General features: G+C 36.2%; 2 protein-coding genes across 2 annotated transcripts in view; both read right to left on the minus strand.

Moving 5' to 3' along the window:
* The window catches only part of TM9SF3 (transmembrane 9 superfamily protein member 3), a 55,247-nt gene extending 48,611 nt beyond the window's left edge, over positions 1 to 6,636 (minus strand). Inside the window, exon 1 of the mRNA XM_069846779.1 lies at positions 6,419 to 6,636. Within this exon, the coding sequence (XP_069702880.1) occupies positions 6,419 to 6,490 (72 nt within the window). The 5' untranslated portion in view covers positions 6,491 to 6,636. The remainder of the gene's footprint in view (positions 1 to 6,418) is intronic.
* A 4,087-nt stretch (positions 6,637 to 10,723) lies between these two features.
* Positions 10,724 to 19,947, minus strand: part of SREBP (Sterol regulatory element binding protein) — a 45,985-nt gene continuing 36,761 nt past the window's right edge. Inside the window, exons 13-14 of the mRNA XM_069846797.1 lie at positions 17,151 to 17,286; positions 10,724 to 13,622 (exon numbers count right to left, since the gene is read on the minus strand). Coding sequence (XP_069702898.1) covers positions 13,405 to 13,622; positions 17,151 to 17,286 — 354 coding nt within the window. The 3' untranslated portion in view covers positions 10,724 to 13,404. The remainder of the gene's footprint in view (positions 13,623 to 17,150; positions 17,287 to 19,947) is intronic.

A 19,947-nucleotide genomic window follows, 5' to 3' on the forward strand; every position in this document is an offset into this window, starting at 1 on the left:
GTAACTCGGAATACATTAACTATGCTGTCAAGACAGTATGATAGCAGAAATCTTTCAGGAACATAATAAATAAGTCATGTTGGCACTTAAGGACACCTCAACGATTCGGCTAACGAAACTAGCCAATTAAGATTTCACGCAAAATAACTGAATTGTAACCAGTAATCAGAACAGCTCAAGTCTAGCTTGGTCTGCTTAAATATTAATGTGTTATAATTAGAGGCGGGATTTTATAAAGTGAATCCCTTTTTTCTTATTTCAACACAAAACATGAAATAATTAATTACGATGTTCAAAACTATCTTCCACCGACCAAATTATGTGGTTTTGACTTCCCTTTTTAAAAACATCTCTTATTTTGGTTCTTTTTTGACAAAATATCGCAAACATTTAGATAATTTTCCTATATTTTTCCGATAGGCCTATAACTTCCTCAGCAAGCGAAAATAAATATCGTTATTCTTCTGATTCCAGGCATCAGCACGTAGAGCTGAAAACCCGGGTTCAAATCCCGGTGCCAGAGAGAATTTTTCTCCCTTCCGCTCATTCTTCATCATATGATGACGCAGAATATCTGCACGGAAATATCATATGTACTTCGGTACATCGTAATAATATCTGGTTTCAGTTGATGCTGAGCTGTCATTTTCTGTTTATAAAGACATTCTGCATTCAGAGAGGCAGAATCATATAGAAATGTTTAATGTGATCAAACACAACACTTTCCTTATGTTGTGAAGTGATAAGTATAGCTTGTGTGTGCTATGTCTACACATGAATGTGCTGAAGTGTGATTCAATTAAAATAGCACCCTTTTGAGGGAGTAATAGAGTCCTTTTTTGACTATATCAAATACAACACTTTCCTTATGTTGTGAAGAGATAAATGTAAGATTGTGTGTGCCATGTATATCCATGAATGTGCTGAAGTGTTTTTTGGGGAGTAATATAAGCTAGTCTTTTTCGAGTCTTTTTTTTTTTGGCTATAACTCCCCCCCCCTTTTTTTGTCCTTTTCTGATGAAAAATTTTCCCTTTAAAATTCGGTCTCTAGTTATAATACTCCAATTCCTGGTGAAATTTGTTGCAAAACAGAAGTTTTCTCAGAGTATATTAATTTCTCCTTCCATACTTCCGTAACTTATTCGTAACTACAGTATCATTCTAATCATCAAGTTGTAATGGGAAACTATTGCACCTCATAAGTTTCACACTGCAAATTTTATATGAAGAAAATAACTAAAGAAATTTTTGTAACTGATTCCGACATCTGAGTAATCCAGATACAGTGTCATGTCTGTGCTGATCTTCAATCAAGTACAGTGAAACCTCTCCTTACGGACACCCCCAAGATACGGACACTCCTCATATACGGACAGATTTTTATGTCCCAACTGAAATAATATAGAAATAATGATAAACTTAACTCTCGTTTACGGACACTCTCAGACACGGACAGGGACAGCTGTTTGACAGTCCTAAAGCTTGCTTTATCTCCTGACTGCGGACAGAACTTGAATTTCAAGATCTAATGTGTTACAAAAATGGAAAATTTAGTTTTGAGAATTAAATTCCTTAACATGAAAGAAGACAATAAGAGTTTCGTAGGCTACCACTAGCCCAGCCAGCTACCCCTTGTTAGCTGGAAGCGGGTGGATAAACAGAATCATAAAATTTAACCTGTCTGATGGGTTCAAGGTTTCCGCGATCGTGAAATTGTATTCGACACATGATGGCATTAGTAGGATTATTATCTTCACTTCAATCAGTTTTTCTGTTTCAAGAGACTTGGCACCTGAGCGTAAAGGTTAAGTTGAAAACTGTAAATTACAGTAATGCATAACTGTAGATCTAGAATAAAATTGCATGGCACAGTACTGTATTTTCCTTTTTCGGTCTTATCTACTGTAGTTCAAAGTTGCAAAGAATTTACTGTAGTACAGTAGACTGTATTTAGAATTAAACTACAGTAATACATTTCATTTAAAGCATGAAGGGATACATAACGAATATTATAAATTTTCTGTTAAAATGGGGAGTCTCCCTCCCAATAAAGGACACCTCCCAGATCCGGACAGATTGTTATGTCCCTTCGATGTCCGTAAATGAGAGGTTTCACTGTACTTCATTTCAGCTCTATGTGCTGACACTATCCACTAAGCCACACCGGATTCCCATCCCGATGTCGGATCGAATCCTCTCAGTTTAAGTTCCACCACCTGGGTTCCCTCTAGTGGCCTACCCTCATGCACTGCGTCATAGATGTATGACAGTGGGACAATGTCCACACATGTTTAGAGGTGCACTCGTTATGAGTGACTAAGTGGCCAGGATCCGACGGAATAAGCACCGTCTCAAATCACTATTTTTCGCATATCATATATTATTACGATGTACTGAAGTATATATGATATTTCCGTGCAGAAATTCAGCGTCATCATAAGATGAAAGATGAGTGGAACGGAGAAAAATTCTCTCCGGCACCAGGATTTGAAGCCGAGTATTCAGCTCTACATGCTGACGCTATATCCACCAAGCCCCACCAGATTCCCATCCCGATGTCGGATCGAATCCTCTCAGTTTAAGTTCCACCACTTGGGTTCCCTCTAGTGGCCTACCCTTATGCACTGCGTCATAGATGTATGACAGTGGCACAATGTCCACACATGTGCAGAGGTGCACTCATTACGAGTGACTAAGTGGCCAGGATCCAACGGAATAAGTGCTGTCTCAAATCACTATTTTTCGCATATCATATATTATTACGATGTACTGAAGTACATATGATATTTCCGTGCAGAAATTCTGCGTCATCATATGATGAAAGATGAGTGGAACGGAGAAAAATTCTCTCCGGCACCAGGATTTGAACCCGGGTATTCAGCTCTACTTGCTGATGCTATATCCATCAAGCCACACCGGATTCCCATTCCGATGTCAGATCGAATCCTCTCAGTTTAAGTTCCACCTCTTGGGTTCCCTCTAGTGGCCTACCCTCATGCGCTGCGTCACAGATGTATGACAGTGGCACAATGTCCACACATGTGCAGAGGTGCACTCATTACAAGTGACTAAGTGGCTGCTATCTTTGCAAAACCTCTTTATATAGATTAAATAAATTCCAAAATACTCTCATACTATCAGATCAAGGGTCTATAACTTCACAACTGTACTACTACTGTCCATCCGAGTGGTTATGTCACATCCCAGTTTCCCTTACACGTTTCTGCTGGCCCCTCTGTAAAGGCTAGTGACCGGACTCTTTCCTGAAAATATTTGCGAATTGAAAGTCTGCATAATATTATACAACTGTATAAAATAATTTTAAAAAAGGACTGTTAAGCAATTGTCATGTGATTTCCCCCATTTTTACAATTCTGCAACATAAACACTCAGAAGGCAGTACAAAAGGAATTGAAATTCAAGATTGTAAGAAAATGATCTATTATCTAACCAAACTACAGGCAAAAATTCAGTTTAAAGTGGATTCCTTCCCATTGTGATATAAAGGGAAATGGAACAGTTGACGTTTTGGCTGAAAAAGGCATTGAAATTTTACAACCATCTAATCACAGACTTCCATTTATTCTGTAAAACAACTGGTAATTCTACAGAAGAGCTAGAATAAAGGAGGCACCATTTTTCTTTAACAATTATGTACCGGTATTACAAATAAAGTAATAAAAATGTGGTTTTACTTCCCAGCATCCAACACTTTCAACAGAATAATCTAGAATTACTCACTTTTTGTATGCAGTAATTAATGCATGTATCGCCATCATATTGTGACATCATACCCACAAGTGAACAGATCAACATTTAAATATAAAACAATAATCTCCATCACCACTGACACTAAAAATGCTTTCTTGCTGGTGTGGTCCAGGCCCCCAAACACCCACTGTCCAGAAATTTGCATCTGGACCTCTCGAACAAACTAAAATACTTACATTATAAGACTATTCAACACATGCCATTATAGCAGCAATATTTACCTATTCATTACTATGCACAACAGGCGAATTGTTCTAGGCCATTCTGTGGAAAGTATTGATGGCAGAAAGTAAAACCAGCGAATAGAGATTATAAAGAATGGACACTGAGCGAATTTTCCTGTGTTTTGTTTCTCTGTGCGCCAGCGGTTAGTTCCACTTTCAAGCGCTAGAGGTAGTGTAATCGAGCATACGCTAAGATAATAATTGAGAATAGAATTATAAAATAATATAATACATTATAAAATTAAGTATCGAATTCGTTTAATAGTTGTATATAATATAATATAGGTATATTGTTTTACTTCTCGTAAGAGTTTTTTTTTTTTTCCATTTTCAGTGCTATGAAATCATTACATATGTTAATTGTTGTTGGGGTCAACGTCTCAACTCCCATTATAAAGTTAATGAAGGATTTATTATTTTATGGATCCAATTTATTTTATTTGAGTACATAATGTACCTAGATGTATTAATTATATGTGTTATATTTCCGCTGTGTCGACTGCTAGCTGGTGTGATGTCAGCGCCAACTCTAGGGAGAAAGCAGAATCTCACGCTTTAGCTGGGTTGAAGGTCATTGAAATCAGTCCGTCTACATCAAAGGTACCGACGCGGAGTGTCCATTCTTTATAATCTCTATTCGCTGGTAAAACCACGTACTTAGTTTACTCTATACTATTCGTAGTAGGCCTATGCAACTGTTGAAAAAAAATTACGCCTCTTTTGGTCTAGTTTTTTTTTTTTTGTAAAATAATCAAACAACTAATCAAAAGTAAATTCATATCTGCCCAGAAACAACAAAATTCGGATGGAACAAAAGATAAAATCTGAGAAATTTAATTGTCTAACCCCGAATAAACCCCCAACAGCCATGTAAATCTGCTGTTGCAATGTTCAGGTTGATAACAGATCATGATTGTTTGGCAAGCACTTGCACAGACAGGAATTTCCCCTACATCCAACTATGTATTGCGTGATGCAAATGAAGAGATTGACATGGAACACATTAAAAGATGCACTGTTACAAGAAGATAACATCGTACAAAAATACTGTAAAATGTCGAACAACTTCATTGTCAAGTGTCTAGGTATTGGACCAACAACAATTGCCAAGTTTTTCAATGTAATTATGAGCATCTCATTCTGTAGGTGGAAAAGATCTGCATCCACACAAAATATCCTTAAATCACGTTTCTTCACCTGTAATTTCTGCAAGGATTGCACTTTAAAAAAGAAAAAGAAAAACGCACGCACACACACACACACACACATAAACAAAAAAAAAAAAAAAAAAAAAAAAAAAAAAAAAAAAAAAAAAAGAAACGTAAAGGTGTTTTATGTACCAACTAAAGCTCTAACCTAAACCGAACACGCCCCACTTTACCTAACCTAGAAAAATGTATAAGTAAGTTATATTAACTGCATCTCTTTATCTAAGACAATAAAGTAGCCTACATGACTGATGATGATGTCATACTTGTTTCACTCTGCTTACTTTGTAACAACAGGTAACGTAACAGGAGAACTGTCTTATAACTGCCCTAAAATCCCAAGCTACATTATTTTAGACCTATGCTGTAGTAGACCTATTTAAAAAAAAAGATCAAAATAATGTACCATTTAACTTACTATTATGCGTTTTTCATACATTTACTTTCATTAATTTCACCCTATCTTATACGTCAGGGAAAGACCATCAAACTCCCACAATCTCAATCAACTGAAAAATAATTGAGACTGACAGAAATCAAAAGTCAAGTGTGATGACATTACCAGTTGAAAATGGTATCGAAAATCATACACTTAATTCTGTAAAATGACAAATTCTCAAATCTCTTGTTAGACCTATCAAGGCATCACCCCAATTTATGTTTGTAATTCGCTTATATTTAACACGTAGGCCTATGAGGAATATTATATGCAAAGTTGACGTAGATAACCTTTAATTGCATTTTCCTCACATTTATTCCTTTGGAAAATTGATTAATCAAACAGTTTTTATTTGATATACGTTTTTGAGATTACAAACTTCCCACACTCTGCAGCTCTAGAATTGTGTGTTCTTTCAGAATTTACGTACTTAATTTCTGAAGTAGGTGGGCAATACGGCATAGCTTGGACTGGACAAGAGTACGCAGCATACGATGAAATTATGTATAAGCATATTTAAGAACTAAACGCCCCTTTCTGTAACGTCAAACCGTGTCCACCCTTGACGACAGTCAACCCTTCATATCGACTTATGTGGCAGAAGATTGTATCACCGAAGTGACGGCAAAAAACAAACAAAGGGGATACTACACAACAAATACCCAAAGTACTACATATTAAAATGTAACAAACAATAAAAACTACATGCAAAATATATAAAACTAGTTTTGTAAACGCCCTCTTATGAACAAACATTGAGAAATTGTCAGACTTACTATATGAGTATGTTCATCGCTGTTTACACCAACAATAACGCAGATAACAAGTAAAATATATACCGACGACATACTAACAAAAAATAAATTAAATCCTATCAAATTAACACAGATGATTTCAGATACATATACTGCTACGATTTTTCTCCATTGATACCCCGATTTGACAACATCGGCACATAGCACCCGATAACATTTATTTTGCTGCCACGTAACTCGCAAGATGTCTCTGACATCGTACCACTGCTGCTAATATATACATTCAAATATGCCACAAAACATAATAAATAAATGTTAAGAATTAAACTTTAATGAAGTGAAATTAAAATATACTCTGAAACTTTAATATTCGTTGACTCTCTTATCATATATATGTTTGATTATTAATTTTTCTATAATATAATTCATTTCTATGACGTTGGTTACTCTGCACGGAACAGTATACACAACATGATGACAGAAATGATGTGACGTTAAGCATTATGGTGTGATCATTGCATATATTTAGAGCAAGTTAGCCATGTCATCAAAATGCTTTGCATTAATTTTTACCTTTATGCACGGAACATTTAGATTGTGCTTTATGAACCGTCTAAACATATAGACGTAACCATCCTTATAAATAAACTTAGAACATTGCACTGTAATACATAACGAAAGCATGTACAAAAATTATTTTTATCTACTGTACATAAAAATGCTGACGTACATTCGAGACGCGATTGGATAATATGAGTCCATTAAATTTGTGTAATCGGAATTAAAAATATAATATAGTAACACATTTGCTAGAGATTCCTATTAATATTCAGCCATTATAATACAGGTTCCGAGTTTAATTCTCAGGATCATAAAAGTAACGAAGATCAGAACTGGTTACATCTCATAAATCATTACCATCTTCGAAGAAAAAAATATGTATAACGTATTTGCATTCACGACAATCCTCGCTGCATCCTATTTCGATACTTTCTCTCGTGACATGCGATGTGTCCATTAGAATAAAAAATTATTTGTTTCTAATTCAGAGCACCTGACATGCAATCTCCCGCTTTTTAACGAATCTTGGGCTAATTGACACAGATTTTTCAATTTGTGAATCTCATGCTTGTGGACAAATTTTAAAATTGCTTTCACTAAAATACCTCATGTATTTAATTACATGTAACTGCAAAACTAAATTATGGGAAATTTAAAAAGTGTCATAAAATAAAAAACCATGACTCTGATCGTAAGTTCAAACTACTGTGTACTGAAAAACCTGTCATAGCAAAATTACTTCCCCCCCCCCCACCCGCCGATAAATTGCTCGAAGATTAAAATCATATCATACAATGGAGGAGAAAAAAAAAGATTAATTCTACTGTGGTATGTTACTACATACTATTCTTTGTATATTACATTAGACACTATCAGCTCTTGGAATTTAGGTATACCTTTAACTTTATGTTGTACTAACATATTATCATGTATTTCCTTTTTATCCTCTGGTTGCGTGGAAGAGAAGGCCTCACAGCCTTAACTCTGCTAGAAAAATTAAGCATTATTATCATTATATAAATTTTCTCTTACACACCTCATTCATACACAACAGTGTCCTGTAAAAATCTATTAAAACAAAGCACGAAAATTATGTACTACGTACTGGGGGGAGGGGGGGGGGGAAACACTCCTCCATAAAGTTGGAACTTCACTTCAACGTTTTGACACATTACATGGTATAGAAGTGAACTGCATTACCATGGTTCATTTCAGAGTTACTTCTGCCATTCAATACAAAGTACAGTACATAGGTAATAAATATAAGTGCGTAATTTGAATGATTTGCTTACCGATACCTTTTACTGGTCAGTATCTGAATACATCACTGCACAAATGCCTGTGTTGGACAACAAATAATGGAAAATCTGATATGTGATAATCCAGAATCAATTTTAAAACTGATACGCACATCTCCGACGAATTGTATTAATTCCAATAAATTTAGAATCACCAATATTCATCTCCACCATAAAAATATTCCCAACAATAACCGGACAGCGAGAGAAAAGAGTTTAAAAACTCAATATATTCTCACCTCTACGAATCTGTCCACATAGGTGAATAGCACACATGTATACAGAAGCTGTAAAATGTTAGTTGTTATTTTATGGTGCTTTCTAATAAATATACCAGTATCAAGTAAATGGGTATACAAAAAAGGATTCTTTTAGAAACTAAAATAAGTTTTAAATGCATCTGCTACAAAAATAAGTTTTAAATGCACCTGCTACAACAGGAGACTAAAGGAAGATTATGCTGATTATGATTTAAACCAGGGATACAGAACTGGCGAGAGAAGGGTGGAAAGCATTGGCTCCCCATCCACAGTCCACTGGCATTGAATCACGTATCTGTGGCCCATACGCAATCACATAAGACACAGAATACAAATCCCCTCCCCTACCAAGTCAATGACCCAGGGATGGAAGGAAGGGGTGAGTGACGTATCTGATGAGTGACGCAATGCCACAATTGTCGCCCAGTTCTTCAAGCCTGTTTAAAAAAAATGTATTTCGATCACAGAACTATAAGTACGGATGTAAATAAGAAATATTATGACTTTAAAGTTTACTATTAAAAGTAATGGGAGAAGTTTTAGAGGATTAATAAAACTAAATAAGGTACACAAAAGTGAAACAAAGAAATCCAGGAAATTATAAATATTAAGAGAACCATAACTTCAAACTCTGATGCGGATAAAATACAGAATAAGCACAAGAGCGTCATTTAAAAAATAGAAGTTAGAAAGTTAAAACATACGAGCTGGCACAATTACATAAGCACTATCAAACATGACTTTCATGGATCTAAAATATTTTGCCTGCTAGATAATGGAATATTTAAATTCGACGGAAGTACAGCAACAATAGCCTAGCACAGTGGCTTATAGGGTACATCATAAAATTTATATGCAAATGTAGAAAAGACATATTAACTATGCACTACATACGATAACTGAATTGGATACTATTGGTGGCCTTGAAACATTAAAAAATAGAAGGTCTTCAGGAGCATATGTTATGATTATCGAACTTTTAAAATATACACCAGAAAGGTCGTAATTGATATAGCACTGGCCTTCAGTTGAATTTAATTATAAATTAATAGTGTGAGAGCTGCGTCGGGATTCGAACGCGCGTCCGACAGGGCGCGCGGGAGACGAAACGTTGATCGCTGCGGTGTGGCGCGACGTAAGGGGAACAACGGCACGCTGGGCCGCGGCAGAGAGGGGGAAGTAAAGCAGCTGCGAAGTCGGGGAGAAATCCATTGAAGTTTCGGGAAGCGCCGTCCTCTCGGCATCAGTAGATTGCTCGCGAAATCGTACTTTCTCGAAACTATGGTTTAGTGATAAATAGGAGACGCGAAGAAGGAGTGAGCCAGTTCAGTTTTTGGTCAGCAAGCCAGTCAGTCTTGTGTAGCAGTGAAACCAGCTTCGAGACCGGAGTTCAACTTTAGTGTGCATCCGCAACTGTGCGAGGGTCCAGGCGGAAGCAACGCAGCTGGAAGACTTGAGTTCGAGTGCAGTGGACTGTCCCCGGAAGTCCTGAGTTCGAGTGCAGTGGACTGTCTCTAGAAGGCTTGAGTTTGATATACTGTGAACTTGAGTGAATGAGCTAGAAGAACTAGCCAAGGCAACGAACTGAGAACTGACAATTCTGTTTTGTAAATAGTGCTTTGTGAACATTAGTTACGATTAGCAGTACACTGTTGTTCTCAATAATCCAAGTGAATTGTCATTGTCGCCTGTGGAGTGTAACAACGAATGCTGTGTTGCTGTGTGGAGTGGAAATCCCATTGTTGACGGAATGTTTAAACTCAATTATAGAAAATGATTATTGTTGAAACAATAAAGTTACATTATTGTTTTGAATAAAAGTTACAATAGTAATAATTTTTAACCATGTATTGTGGGTTCCTATCACCAAGACATGTGCACGTCTTCAGGTTGTGGATAAAGGAGACGGCCTCCAGATATGGAGGGTAGCTGCGAATATATTAAATAAGCAGTTGTGGACAGCTGATAAGGGGTGGTCCTCCAGCTTGGGGGTTGGGCGAAGGGTTAACAACCCATCACTGTAAAAAAACAGCTTGTTACGAAACCACACAATAAGCCTCAGAATGGGACTGATTCTCTGGCATGATCACAGCAAAAGAAGTTTGTTTTGGTCTCTTGTAACACCCTGTAAGTTTGAGTATTGAATTTAGATACACCCTGTATAAATACATTCTTCAAATAGATGTAAGCAGTAACAAAACAAGATGTAAGTAAGCATATGAGAGCACATTTTATTCATACAAAATAATAACAAAGTCAGATATTCTTAAATGTAGGCATAGTGTTTGGAATTGACAATCAAAGAACAGAGGTTCTATATAAATATTAACAATTCCATAAACAAAACAACACATTTAAATCCTTACTGGAATCATATTATTGGTTCACAGAACCACAAATTGAAAGGCACTGGATATGAAACTTAAATTAACTTTATACAACTCTACCTTTCTTCGTTATAAGTACACTTCTAAGAAATAATCAATGTGTGTAATTCAGATATTAAAAATTAAATGATCAGTATGTTATCATAGCATTACTTAGACCGGAATGACAGATGGGAATACACAATGAAGTTCTTAATTTCTTAATTAGTATCAGTATAGTAAAATCAAAGTGATAAATATGTCAACATATAAGAAGGAAAAGTCCACGTATTAAAATATATACAATGGAGAGAACACATTATTCATTTCCACACAAAGATTTGATTAATCACTTACTGTACATCTTCTCTTTCCAAAAGAGCATTGTAAAAATATTGAAAGAAAAAAACATAAATAATACTTCACAAGTTAACACAAACCATCTTCGTAACTTTTAGTTCAATAAAGCAATGTACTCTTATTTTATTGGTAATATTATTATGGCTTAAAACCACGAAGAACTATCCTCTTCTGTAGTGCATACATTTTATCTTTCTACGTTCGCAGATGTAGAGTGGATGTGGCGGTGCATGGAAAGCTAAAATGTATGCATGGTGTTTGAAAATCCACAAATGCACAGCACTAAAATTAATGTTTTATGTTAAAACTTTCATTATCAATAAAAATTATGTTAGAGTTTTAGTTTATTATTAATTACTATTGTCCGCTTGATTTGACAGACTTCATATATTGATAATGAAGATCAGATAATTGATATACATATCATAATATCGATTATCAAGTTCTATATTCGATATGGGCTTGGCTAAAATGTGTCGTATTAGTTACTCGGCCATTTGCTTTTAGAGCTCAGCAGAGTTGGATAGTTATTGTAGTTATATTGGCAGAGTTGGTTGAACTTGTGAGACACGTGCTCCTTCGTAAAATGGAGCGAATAACTTTAACTGCTTATGAAAGAGCTCAGCAATATTCCATTCCAGGACTGTATGCTTCAGATGCTAAGACAGTTTTTTTTTTTTTTTGTAAATTCTGCAATTGCCACGTTGAAGAATAAAGCATTTTCAGAATGTTGTTTACAAGGTATTGTGAACAACAACAATTTTGACAGAGTATGTGTTTCATCGCAGTATGGTGCTGTTGTTTCAGACGACGATGTAATATGAAGGAGAAAAACACTGAACTATTCACAATGTTATCTTCTGAGAAGTGAAAGCTAGAATGCACAAAGTTTCCTTTGGGGGGGGGGGGGGGGGGAGAGAAAAAACGTGCTAATTTGGAGAGGGGGGGGGGAAAAAAAAGGTAGATGCAAATTTAAGAAAAAATAGATGTTAATTTTGATGAAAGTATATGCTAAAAATTCAGTACCCGAACTATTACTGTTTTGAAAGAAATGTTGATACCGTATTTTTCACAAATATAACTTAGTTGCTGACATATATGAGGTGTTGTATATCTTCAATTTCTGTATCAAAAGTATGCCTTGAACAATAAAATTACAAATTCTTTGCTGGTTTAACTTATTTCTACATTTAAATTTTCCTTCCATTTTAATGTAATTAATTATATATTACAAAGAGTGGGTAATCTCCAACACCACCATTGTCCCCTATTTATAATTACATATTGTTTTAATTCCCGCCATAGTATTTCTTATTTTAGAATTTTTGTACAAGTTTTTTTATCGTTTCTTTCAGATGTAGGTAACCTTGTTCATTCATATCTTATCAATATTTACTCTGTCAAATGCCTCTTCAAATTCTAAGAATGCAACATGCGTCTTCTAGTTAAATTCTTGTCCTTTTTGGAACACCTGTTTATATATCTACAAACACAGAATCTGCTTTGTTCTTCTTCTAGTAGATTTTCAGAAATAGTTCTGATTCTTTTATTTATTATTCGGGCATATATCTAATATAATGAATTCAGCAAACTAATATTAATCTCTCTACAATTTTTATAATCTTTGAAATCATTTTATTGTGGACTTATAAAGAAAAAGTTGGCAAGTATCGTTGCTTTCCTATGGAGTTACCAACTTTTCCAGGAAGCCCACATTATTATAATTTGTTCTGAATAAAACCTATAAGCCAGGATGAAATCTACGAACACTGGAACCAGGGGCAGCACAACAGCTGCTACACCACCAAGGAAGACTGTATAATTAATAAAAGACAAACAACAAAAGAAAAAAGTTTTTCTTTTATGAAAGTAAAAATTCAAATTTTACAACTTGATGAAATATCTAAATTACACATAACGTGAATATTTCAACCACCTTCCACATTTCGTTTCGAGATGACTTACACCTCTACGTGATATCCTAAATGCCTATTGTAATGCATACAATAATGTATGTACACTTTTAGTGTCGACTAGCTAAAATTAGGAAGCAAGATCTTGCTCCTACTACTGTTTTGGTGTGCCACACCCTGTACTTTTCTCAAATCTCTTTATTATCAAAGAGAAGCGTTGCAATGCTAACTAACTTCACTCTTGTTATATCAGTTTGTAACAGAACTGCTTCCCAGGGACTTCATGAGGCGGTAGCAGTCTTGAAGTCGTTTTCTATCACCAATGCGCTCCAGGGTTTTAGCAGCCTCTGCCAGCATGCCAACACGCTCGCCAGGTGAGGAGAGCAGTGGAGTGGGCAGGTGACGGCATGCCATGTACAGGGCTGCGGCATGCTCTCTCTCGCCTCCAGTTTCTTGTTGGTTTTTATCTGGAACATGCAGAGGGTTTGCATCATTGCTTGTACAGTCTGAAAAGTAAATAAAACAGCTGCACACACGAATGCTTCTTTATTATTACACCTGCTATTTGATCAGTGCTTATATTATATTTCCGGTGTGGCAACAATGTGTTGTATCCGGGAATCGAAGCTCTTCCTGGCTTAACATAACACCAGGTATACCACAGGGTTCGGTACTCGGACCACTGTTGTTCACAATATATGTCAATGATATTACATCTCTTGTAAAGCATTGTAACTATCACTTGTATGCTGACGACCTTCAATGCTACATCTCTTCCCACCTAGACCGAATAAATGACGCTATAGACAAATTGAATGAAGACATTGACTCGATTATGACATGGACAAAGAAATTCCATCTTAATATCAATCCTGGAAAGACACAAGCAATTATATTAGGACACAAACGGCAAACCGACGCTGTAAAGCACCTCGACATTTCCCCCGTTAAAGTAAGTACAGTGCATATCCCTTTCAGTTCTTCGGTATAAAATCTTGGCATTCACATGGATAATAAACTCAACTGGGACATGCAAATCACAGAAACCTGCAGAAAAGCATATTCTATTATCCATGTGCTAAAAAGGATAAATGTTTATCTTTCCTCTTGCTTAAAAAAGTCCCTTGTGCAGACGCTTGTATTTCCCTATTTTGACTATGCTGACATTTTACTGACTGACCTTTCCAGCGACAACAAAACGAAACTTCAACGTGCTCGCAATTTGTGTGTACGTTTTGTAAGCAATGTTCGTAAGTATGATCATATTACCCCATCTCTGGAAACAATAGGTTGGCTTAAACTAGATAAGAAAAGAAATTTAAATTTACTTCTCCTTCTCTTCGAAATCTTGAACTCTTCTATTCCTTCGTACCTGTCGTCTCGCTTCACTTACCTTTCTTCCCACCACGATCTGAACACACGCTCTCGCCATGAAACAATACTAACAATACCATCCCATCGCACCTCCTCATACTCATCCTCTTTCACAATAGCCCTGCCAAGACTCTGGAATTCGTTACCTGCTAGCATCAGGGACTGTCGAAATAAAGTTGAATTCAAACGCAAACTTACTAGGCACTTGGTCAGTAATTGAGACTCGTTCAGACATGGTTTCTTGTAAATACAGTCCGACCATCGGATCTGTGCCCCAGTAAGGTATGCGAACTGCACCTTAATTCCTTTTCACCCTCGGCAATTCATTTCTCTCCCTGTATTCCTATTTCTCTTTTCTATCCCTCTCTCTTTCTCTCCCCCACTACTCACAATTTTGAGCCTTCTTGCGGGACAGTTTATTTGCACTTGCAGTCCAGTGTTGTCAACTCAACATGAATACTGTAGCACGGAATGGTGAAAGAAATATTATTAAGCAAGTAATAGCATTTTGCATAAGTCAATCAGCGTCATTAGATCTACTTAAATTAAATTATGAATAAGTAATAATTAACCTTACACTATTATAAGCAATATTCAAGAGACATGACACTGTTTGACGGAAGTTTGGCAACATCCCTATTCGGCAAGGTTCGTGGTCTGCTGTTTGACGTAGTGGGAGAGAAACGGGAGGAATGGGGTGAGTAGAGGCGTCAACTTTTCCAAGGACGACGACAGCGCTGAAGGGGCATAGATCCGATGGTCCTACAATAGTTCTCTTAATCTATCACAAAATATTTCAATAACCGGTAATTTCATCACTATAGAATTTTGTTATTGTAGGTTTAATTTGTAATTCAGTAAATACAAAAATATTCTTTGTTTTTAACTTCTATGATAAAATGTCTAGCTTTCATTAATCAGGTAATCTTGTCGTACTTTCATTTGTATTGTAATTGTATTTTTCATATTATAGTTATAATCCCCTGGTACAGGGGCAGAGAAGGCCTGACAGCCTTATCTCTACCAGGTTAAATAAATAAATACTAAGGCCCGGTTGCAGAAACGCAAATCAAATCAGTCCCTGATCGCCAATCAGTTGATGTCTGATTTATTTGATTGTTCATTGCGTTGCACAAACGTGAATCTCCAATCAACTTGTCTCAATTTACTAATTGCTGATTTGAGAAAGAAATACATTTGACAACAGCGCTATTTAGCAACCACAGCCAATTTGATGCTCTTTAAAAGTCGTGAAACGAATGCATCAAGTGGGCGGTGACTAGGGAAACAAGTGAATGTTTTGCTGTTTTGTTGCTTTTTTGTAGAAACAGGCGGATTCTATTTGTATATAGACTACAATATAGTGAAAAAAATGAAGCAAAAAAAAAAAAAAAACGTGAGGGGGCTTCTGTTGTGGGATTTGCTAGGGGAGTCGACAAGAAATTGGAATATGCATAGCCTCCATAGCCCAAAATAATTCCATTTCCCATCTCTCTGTTTACAAATGGAGCTCGTAACCTACTCATTAAAAATATTGTGTTGTCGTGTGTAGAACCCTGCCAACGGGCTACAACATTCCAGAATTTTAATGATAGTGTAGACTACATATTGCCTGTATATTCACAGAAAAGAAACCTTTTCTATTTCGATAAAGTTCGGCATCATTTCAACCAGGTGATTGGATGGGGATGTGAGCAGTCTATACAACCAATATTAGGCTACTCTTGGAAATCCTGACATGGCTGAAAATTCTCTCTGGATTTCAAATCGTTCCCTGCTTGAAGTTTGGGGATTTATGAGACCCTGCCATAACAAAGCAATTTCATACGTAACATTCATAACTACTCGGCAAATAGGCTAGTTGATTTGTGGACCCTAAAAAGATAACCCAAGACCGCCTGAAAAATTCCAACAGCATAAAATCTCAGCATTATTAGAACTTGGTTCATAAGAGAAAGTGGAAGGTTTCGATTTGTCTGTCTGCATATATTTGTTTCAATTTTTTAAAGTAACAAAACACACGAATCCTTACTTAACCTAAATTTTTGCTCAAATTCTCTATCATTACACAGAAAACCAATTCATGTCTATCACGGAAACGCCTTCTTCTTAATAATATTTTTTTCATTCTAAAATTTCTTCATCAGAAGAATCCATTATGTCGAAAACAATATTGTTATGCTATAACTATTTACTATATACATTACAGTAACTGCATTATACACAGAACAACATAAATAGCCTACTTGATCGATGATCAGCGACTTAACCAGCAAAAATCTGTTGATCAAATCTGATGGAAGACTGATCTCCGATCAAACACTGATTGTTCTTTCTGCAACAGAAATAGAACTGATGGCCAGTCAAACTCTCCTTGATTGCCAATCATATTTTGATCGGTGTTTCTGCAACTGGGCCTAAATACTATTTTTAATTGGTTATTTTACGATGCTTTATAAACTGCTGAGGTTATCTAGCGTCTGAATGAAATGAAAGTGATAATGCCAGCGAAATGAGTCAGAGGTCCACTGCCGAAAGTCACCCATTTGTTCTTTATGGGTTGAGGGAAAACTCAGAAAAAACCTCAACCAGGAAACTAAACTAGGTTTTAGTAAGAGTACCTTTTCCACAGATAAGAGATGTTCGGCTGTGCCTGTGTCGCAAGCTACGATCCAGCAGCTGCTGAGTGCGCCCAGGGGCTGCTCCTGCCATCATACGAGCTGTAGCTTCATACAAGAACACTCGCGGTAGGGCAGACTGCAAGAAATCAATACAATGTACAGTTTTCAAACAAAAATTCGAAAGTAAAACAAACAAGCAAGAAGGTCCAATTTGATGTCAATCTACTATTCAGGTTTAACAGTTTTAACTGCTACTGCAGAATGATGGTGACTTTACCATTCCCATACTTTCCATGTTAAGTTATTTCAGTTAGTATATGTTTTTCGTTTATACGTTTTTTTATGCTTATACAATTCTGTATTTACGCGATTATTACGCGTCTTTTTGACAAAATGTCGTCTTAAAAATGAGGTGTACATTATACTGTATGTTACAGTGCATTATTTGCACGCAAACACCCAGACTCAAAGAAATTTAAATTAATGCTATATTTATGTTACGAGATATGACAGAAACAATCACTGCGGGTTCGTGTTTTCTCGTCTATTTCGCACTTCTCATTCGTAATATCGTGTCCATTTTTGACAACAAACATTATTAGGTCGCCAGTATGAAAGGATAATTCCAAGCCTTTGGCGTGAGACGAACTACTGGGTGTTCAGTTCAAAATGTGTCTTGGCTCGCTGTATGCCGTCATGTGGCTAGCTGATGAGCCTAGAGAATTCAATCTTCCTACACTTCCGCAGCTCAGGTGTATCATCTAAGAGGCAGAGAAGTTGGCTAGCAAGTACGGCGTTCATTCTGAAGAGTACGTGCCGATACGTACGGTAACGCCGGTAGTGGCAGGAATGTGAACTGTTTGGAAATACGTACTGTTGGGATAAGGGGAGAGGGTTAAGACGATTACTTACGTATTTGTTGACATTAACTTCGACGGTCAACATGGACACGGAGCATTTGATTTGTGTTGTGGAATGTTACCGTACGCAACCGATGATAACAAATACCCTGCGTACGACTTGCCGGCGCAAAACACAGTTCGAAAGAGGTTATGGTAGCACACAGACCGTACAGACCGCCATCTGTTGCTACGACGTTCAAGTTATACCGTACATGTTCTCAAGTTCAGATTGAAGAATGCCTTAAATAATAGGCAACTTCTCTAACATATAAGCTGAAACTCGCTTCAAATCGGTGACCCAACAACAGTGACGTCATGACACACTTTGAAATGAACACCCAGTAGATAGCTCAGTGGTAGAGCGCCTGACCGGAGTACAGGAAGTCGCAGGTTCGATTCCAGCTCGAAGTTGAGAAATTTTTCTTTCATACCACGGCATGATTGTGACTATAATAGTATTTAAATTCATTATTAGGTAATACAAATCGTGTTTTCTCGTCTATTTCGCAATTTTCATTCGTAATATCGTGTCCATTTTTGACAACAAACATTATTAGGTAATACAAATCGTGTTTTCTCATCTATTTCGCACTTTTCATTCGTAATATCGTGTCCATTTTTGACAACAAACATTATTAGGTAATGCAAATCGTGTTTTCGCATCTATTTCGCACTTTTCATTCGTAATATCGTGTCCTTTTTTGACAACAAACATTATTAGGTAATACAAATCGTGTTCCCTCGTCTATTTCGCACTTTTCATTCGTAATATCGTGTCCTTTTTTGACAACAAACATTATTAGGTAATACAAGTCGTGTTCTCTCGTCTATTTCGCACTTTTCATTCGTAATATCGTGTCCATTTTTGACAACAAACATTATTAGGTAATGCAAATCGTGTTTTCTCGTCTATTTCGCAATTTTAATTCGTCTATTTCGCACTTTTCATTCGTAATATCGTGTCCTTTTTTGACAACAAACATTATTAGGTAATACAAATCGTGTTTTCTCGTCTATTTCGCACTTTTTGACAACAAACATTATTAGGTAATACAAATCGAAACATTATTAGGTAATACAAATCGTGTTTTCTCGTCTATTTCGCACTTTTCATTCGTAATATCGTGTCCATTTTTGACAACAAACATTATTAGGTAATACAAATCGTGTTTTCTCGTCTATTTCGTACTTTTCATTCGTAATATCATGTCCATTTTTGACAACAAACATTATTGGGTAATATAAATCGTGTTTTCTCGTCTATTTCGCACTTTTCATTCGTAATATCGTGTCCATTTTCGACAACAAACATTATTAGGTAATACAAATCGTATTTTCTCGTCTATTTCGCACTTTTCATTCGTACTATCGTGTCCATTTTTGACAACAAACATTATTAGGTAATACAAATATTATTTTTAACTTTTTTATTTTATTGTGGAATTTTATGTATAAAACTTTTAACTGAGCGTTTTTAAATAAACCAAAATAATTTCTTTAACTTGGTTATTTAAAAACGCTCTATAAACTACTAGGTTATTTAGCATCAATGGGATTGGTGATAGCGAGATATTTCGCCAGATGAGGCCGAGGATTCGCCATAGATTACCTGACATTCGCCTTACAGTTGGGGAAAACCTCGGAAAAAATCCAACTAGGTAATCAGGCCAAGTGGGAATCGAACTCGCGCCCGAGAGCAACTCTGGATTGGCAGGCAAGCATCTTAGCCGACTGAGCTACACTTTTAACCAGTTCTGCTGTCTCATTTACAAAGTAACTCAATTCAGCAAGATAATTGTAACTTCGAAAACACAGATATCTTTACAGAAGAAATTAAGCTTTCACTTTCATATCTTTGGAAGCTACAATTATCTGACAAACAACATTTCATACGA

The sequence above is a fragment of the Periplaneta americana genome, chromosome 15 (genome assembly GCF_040183065.1).
Source record: "Periplaneta americana isolate PAMFEO1 chromosome 15, P.americana_PAMFEO1_priV1, whole genome shotgun sequence".
Taxonomy (NCBI): Eukaryota; Metazoa; Arthropoda; class Insecta; order Blattodea; family Blattidae; genus Periplaneta; species Periplaneta americana.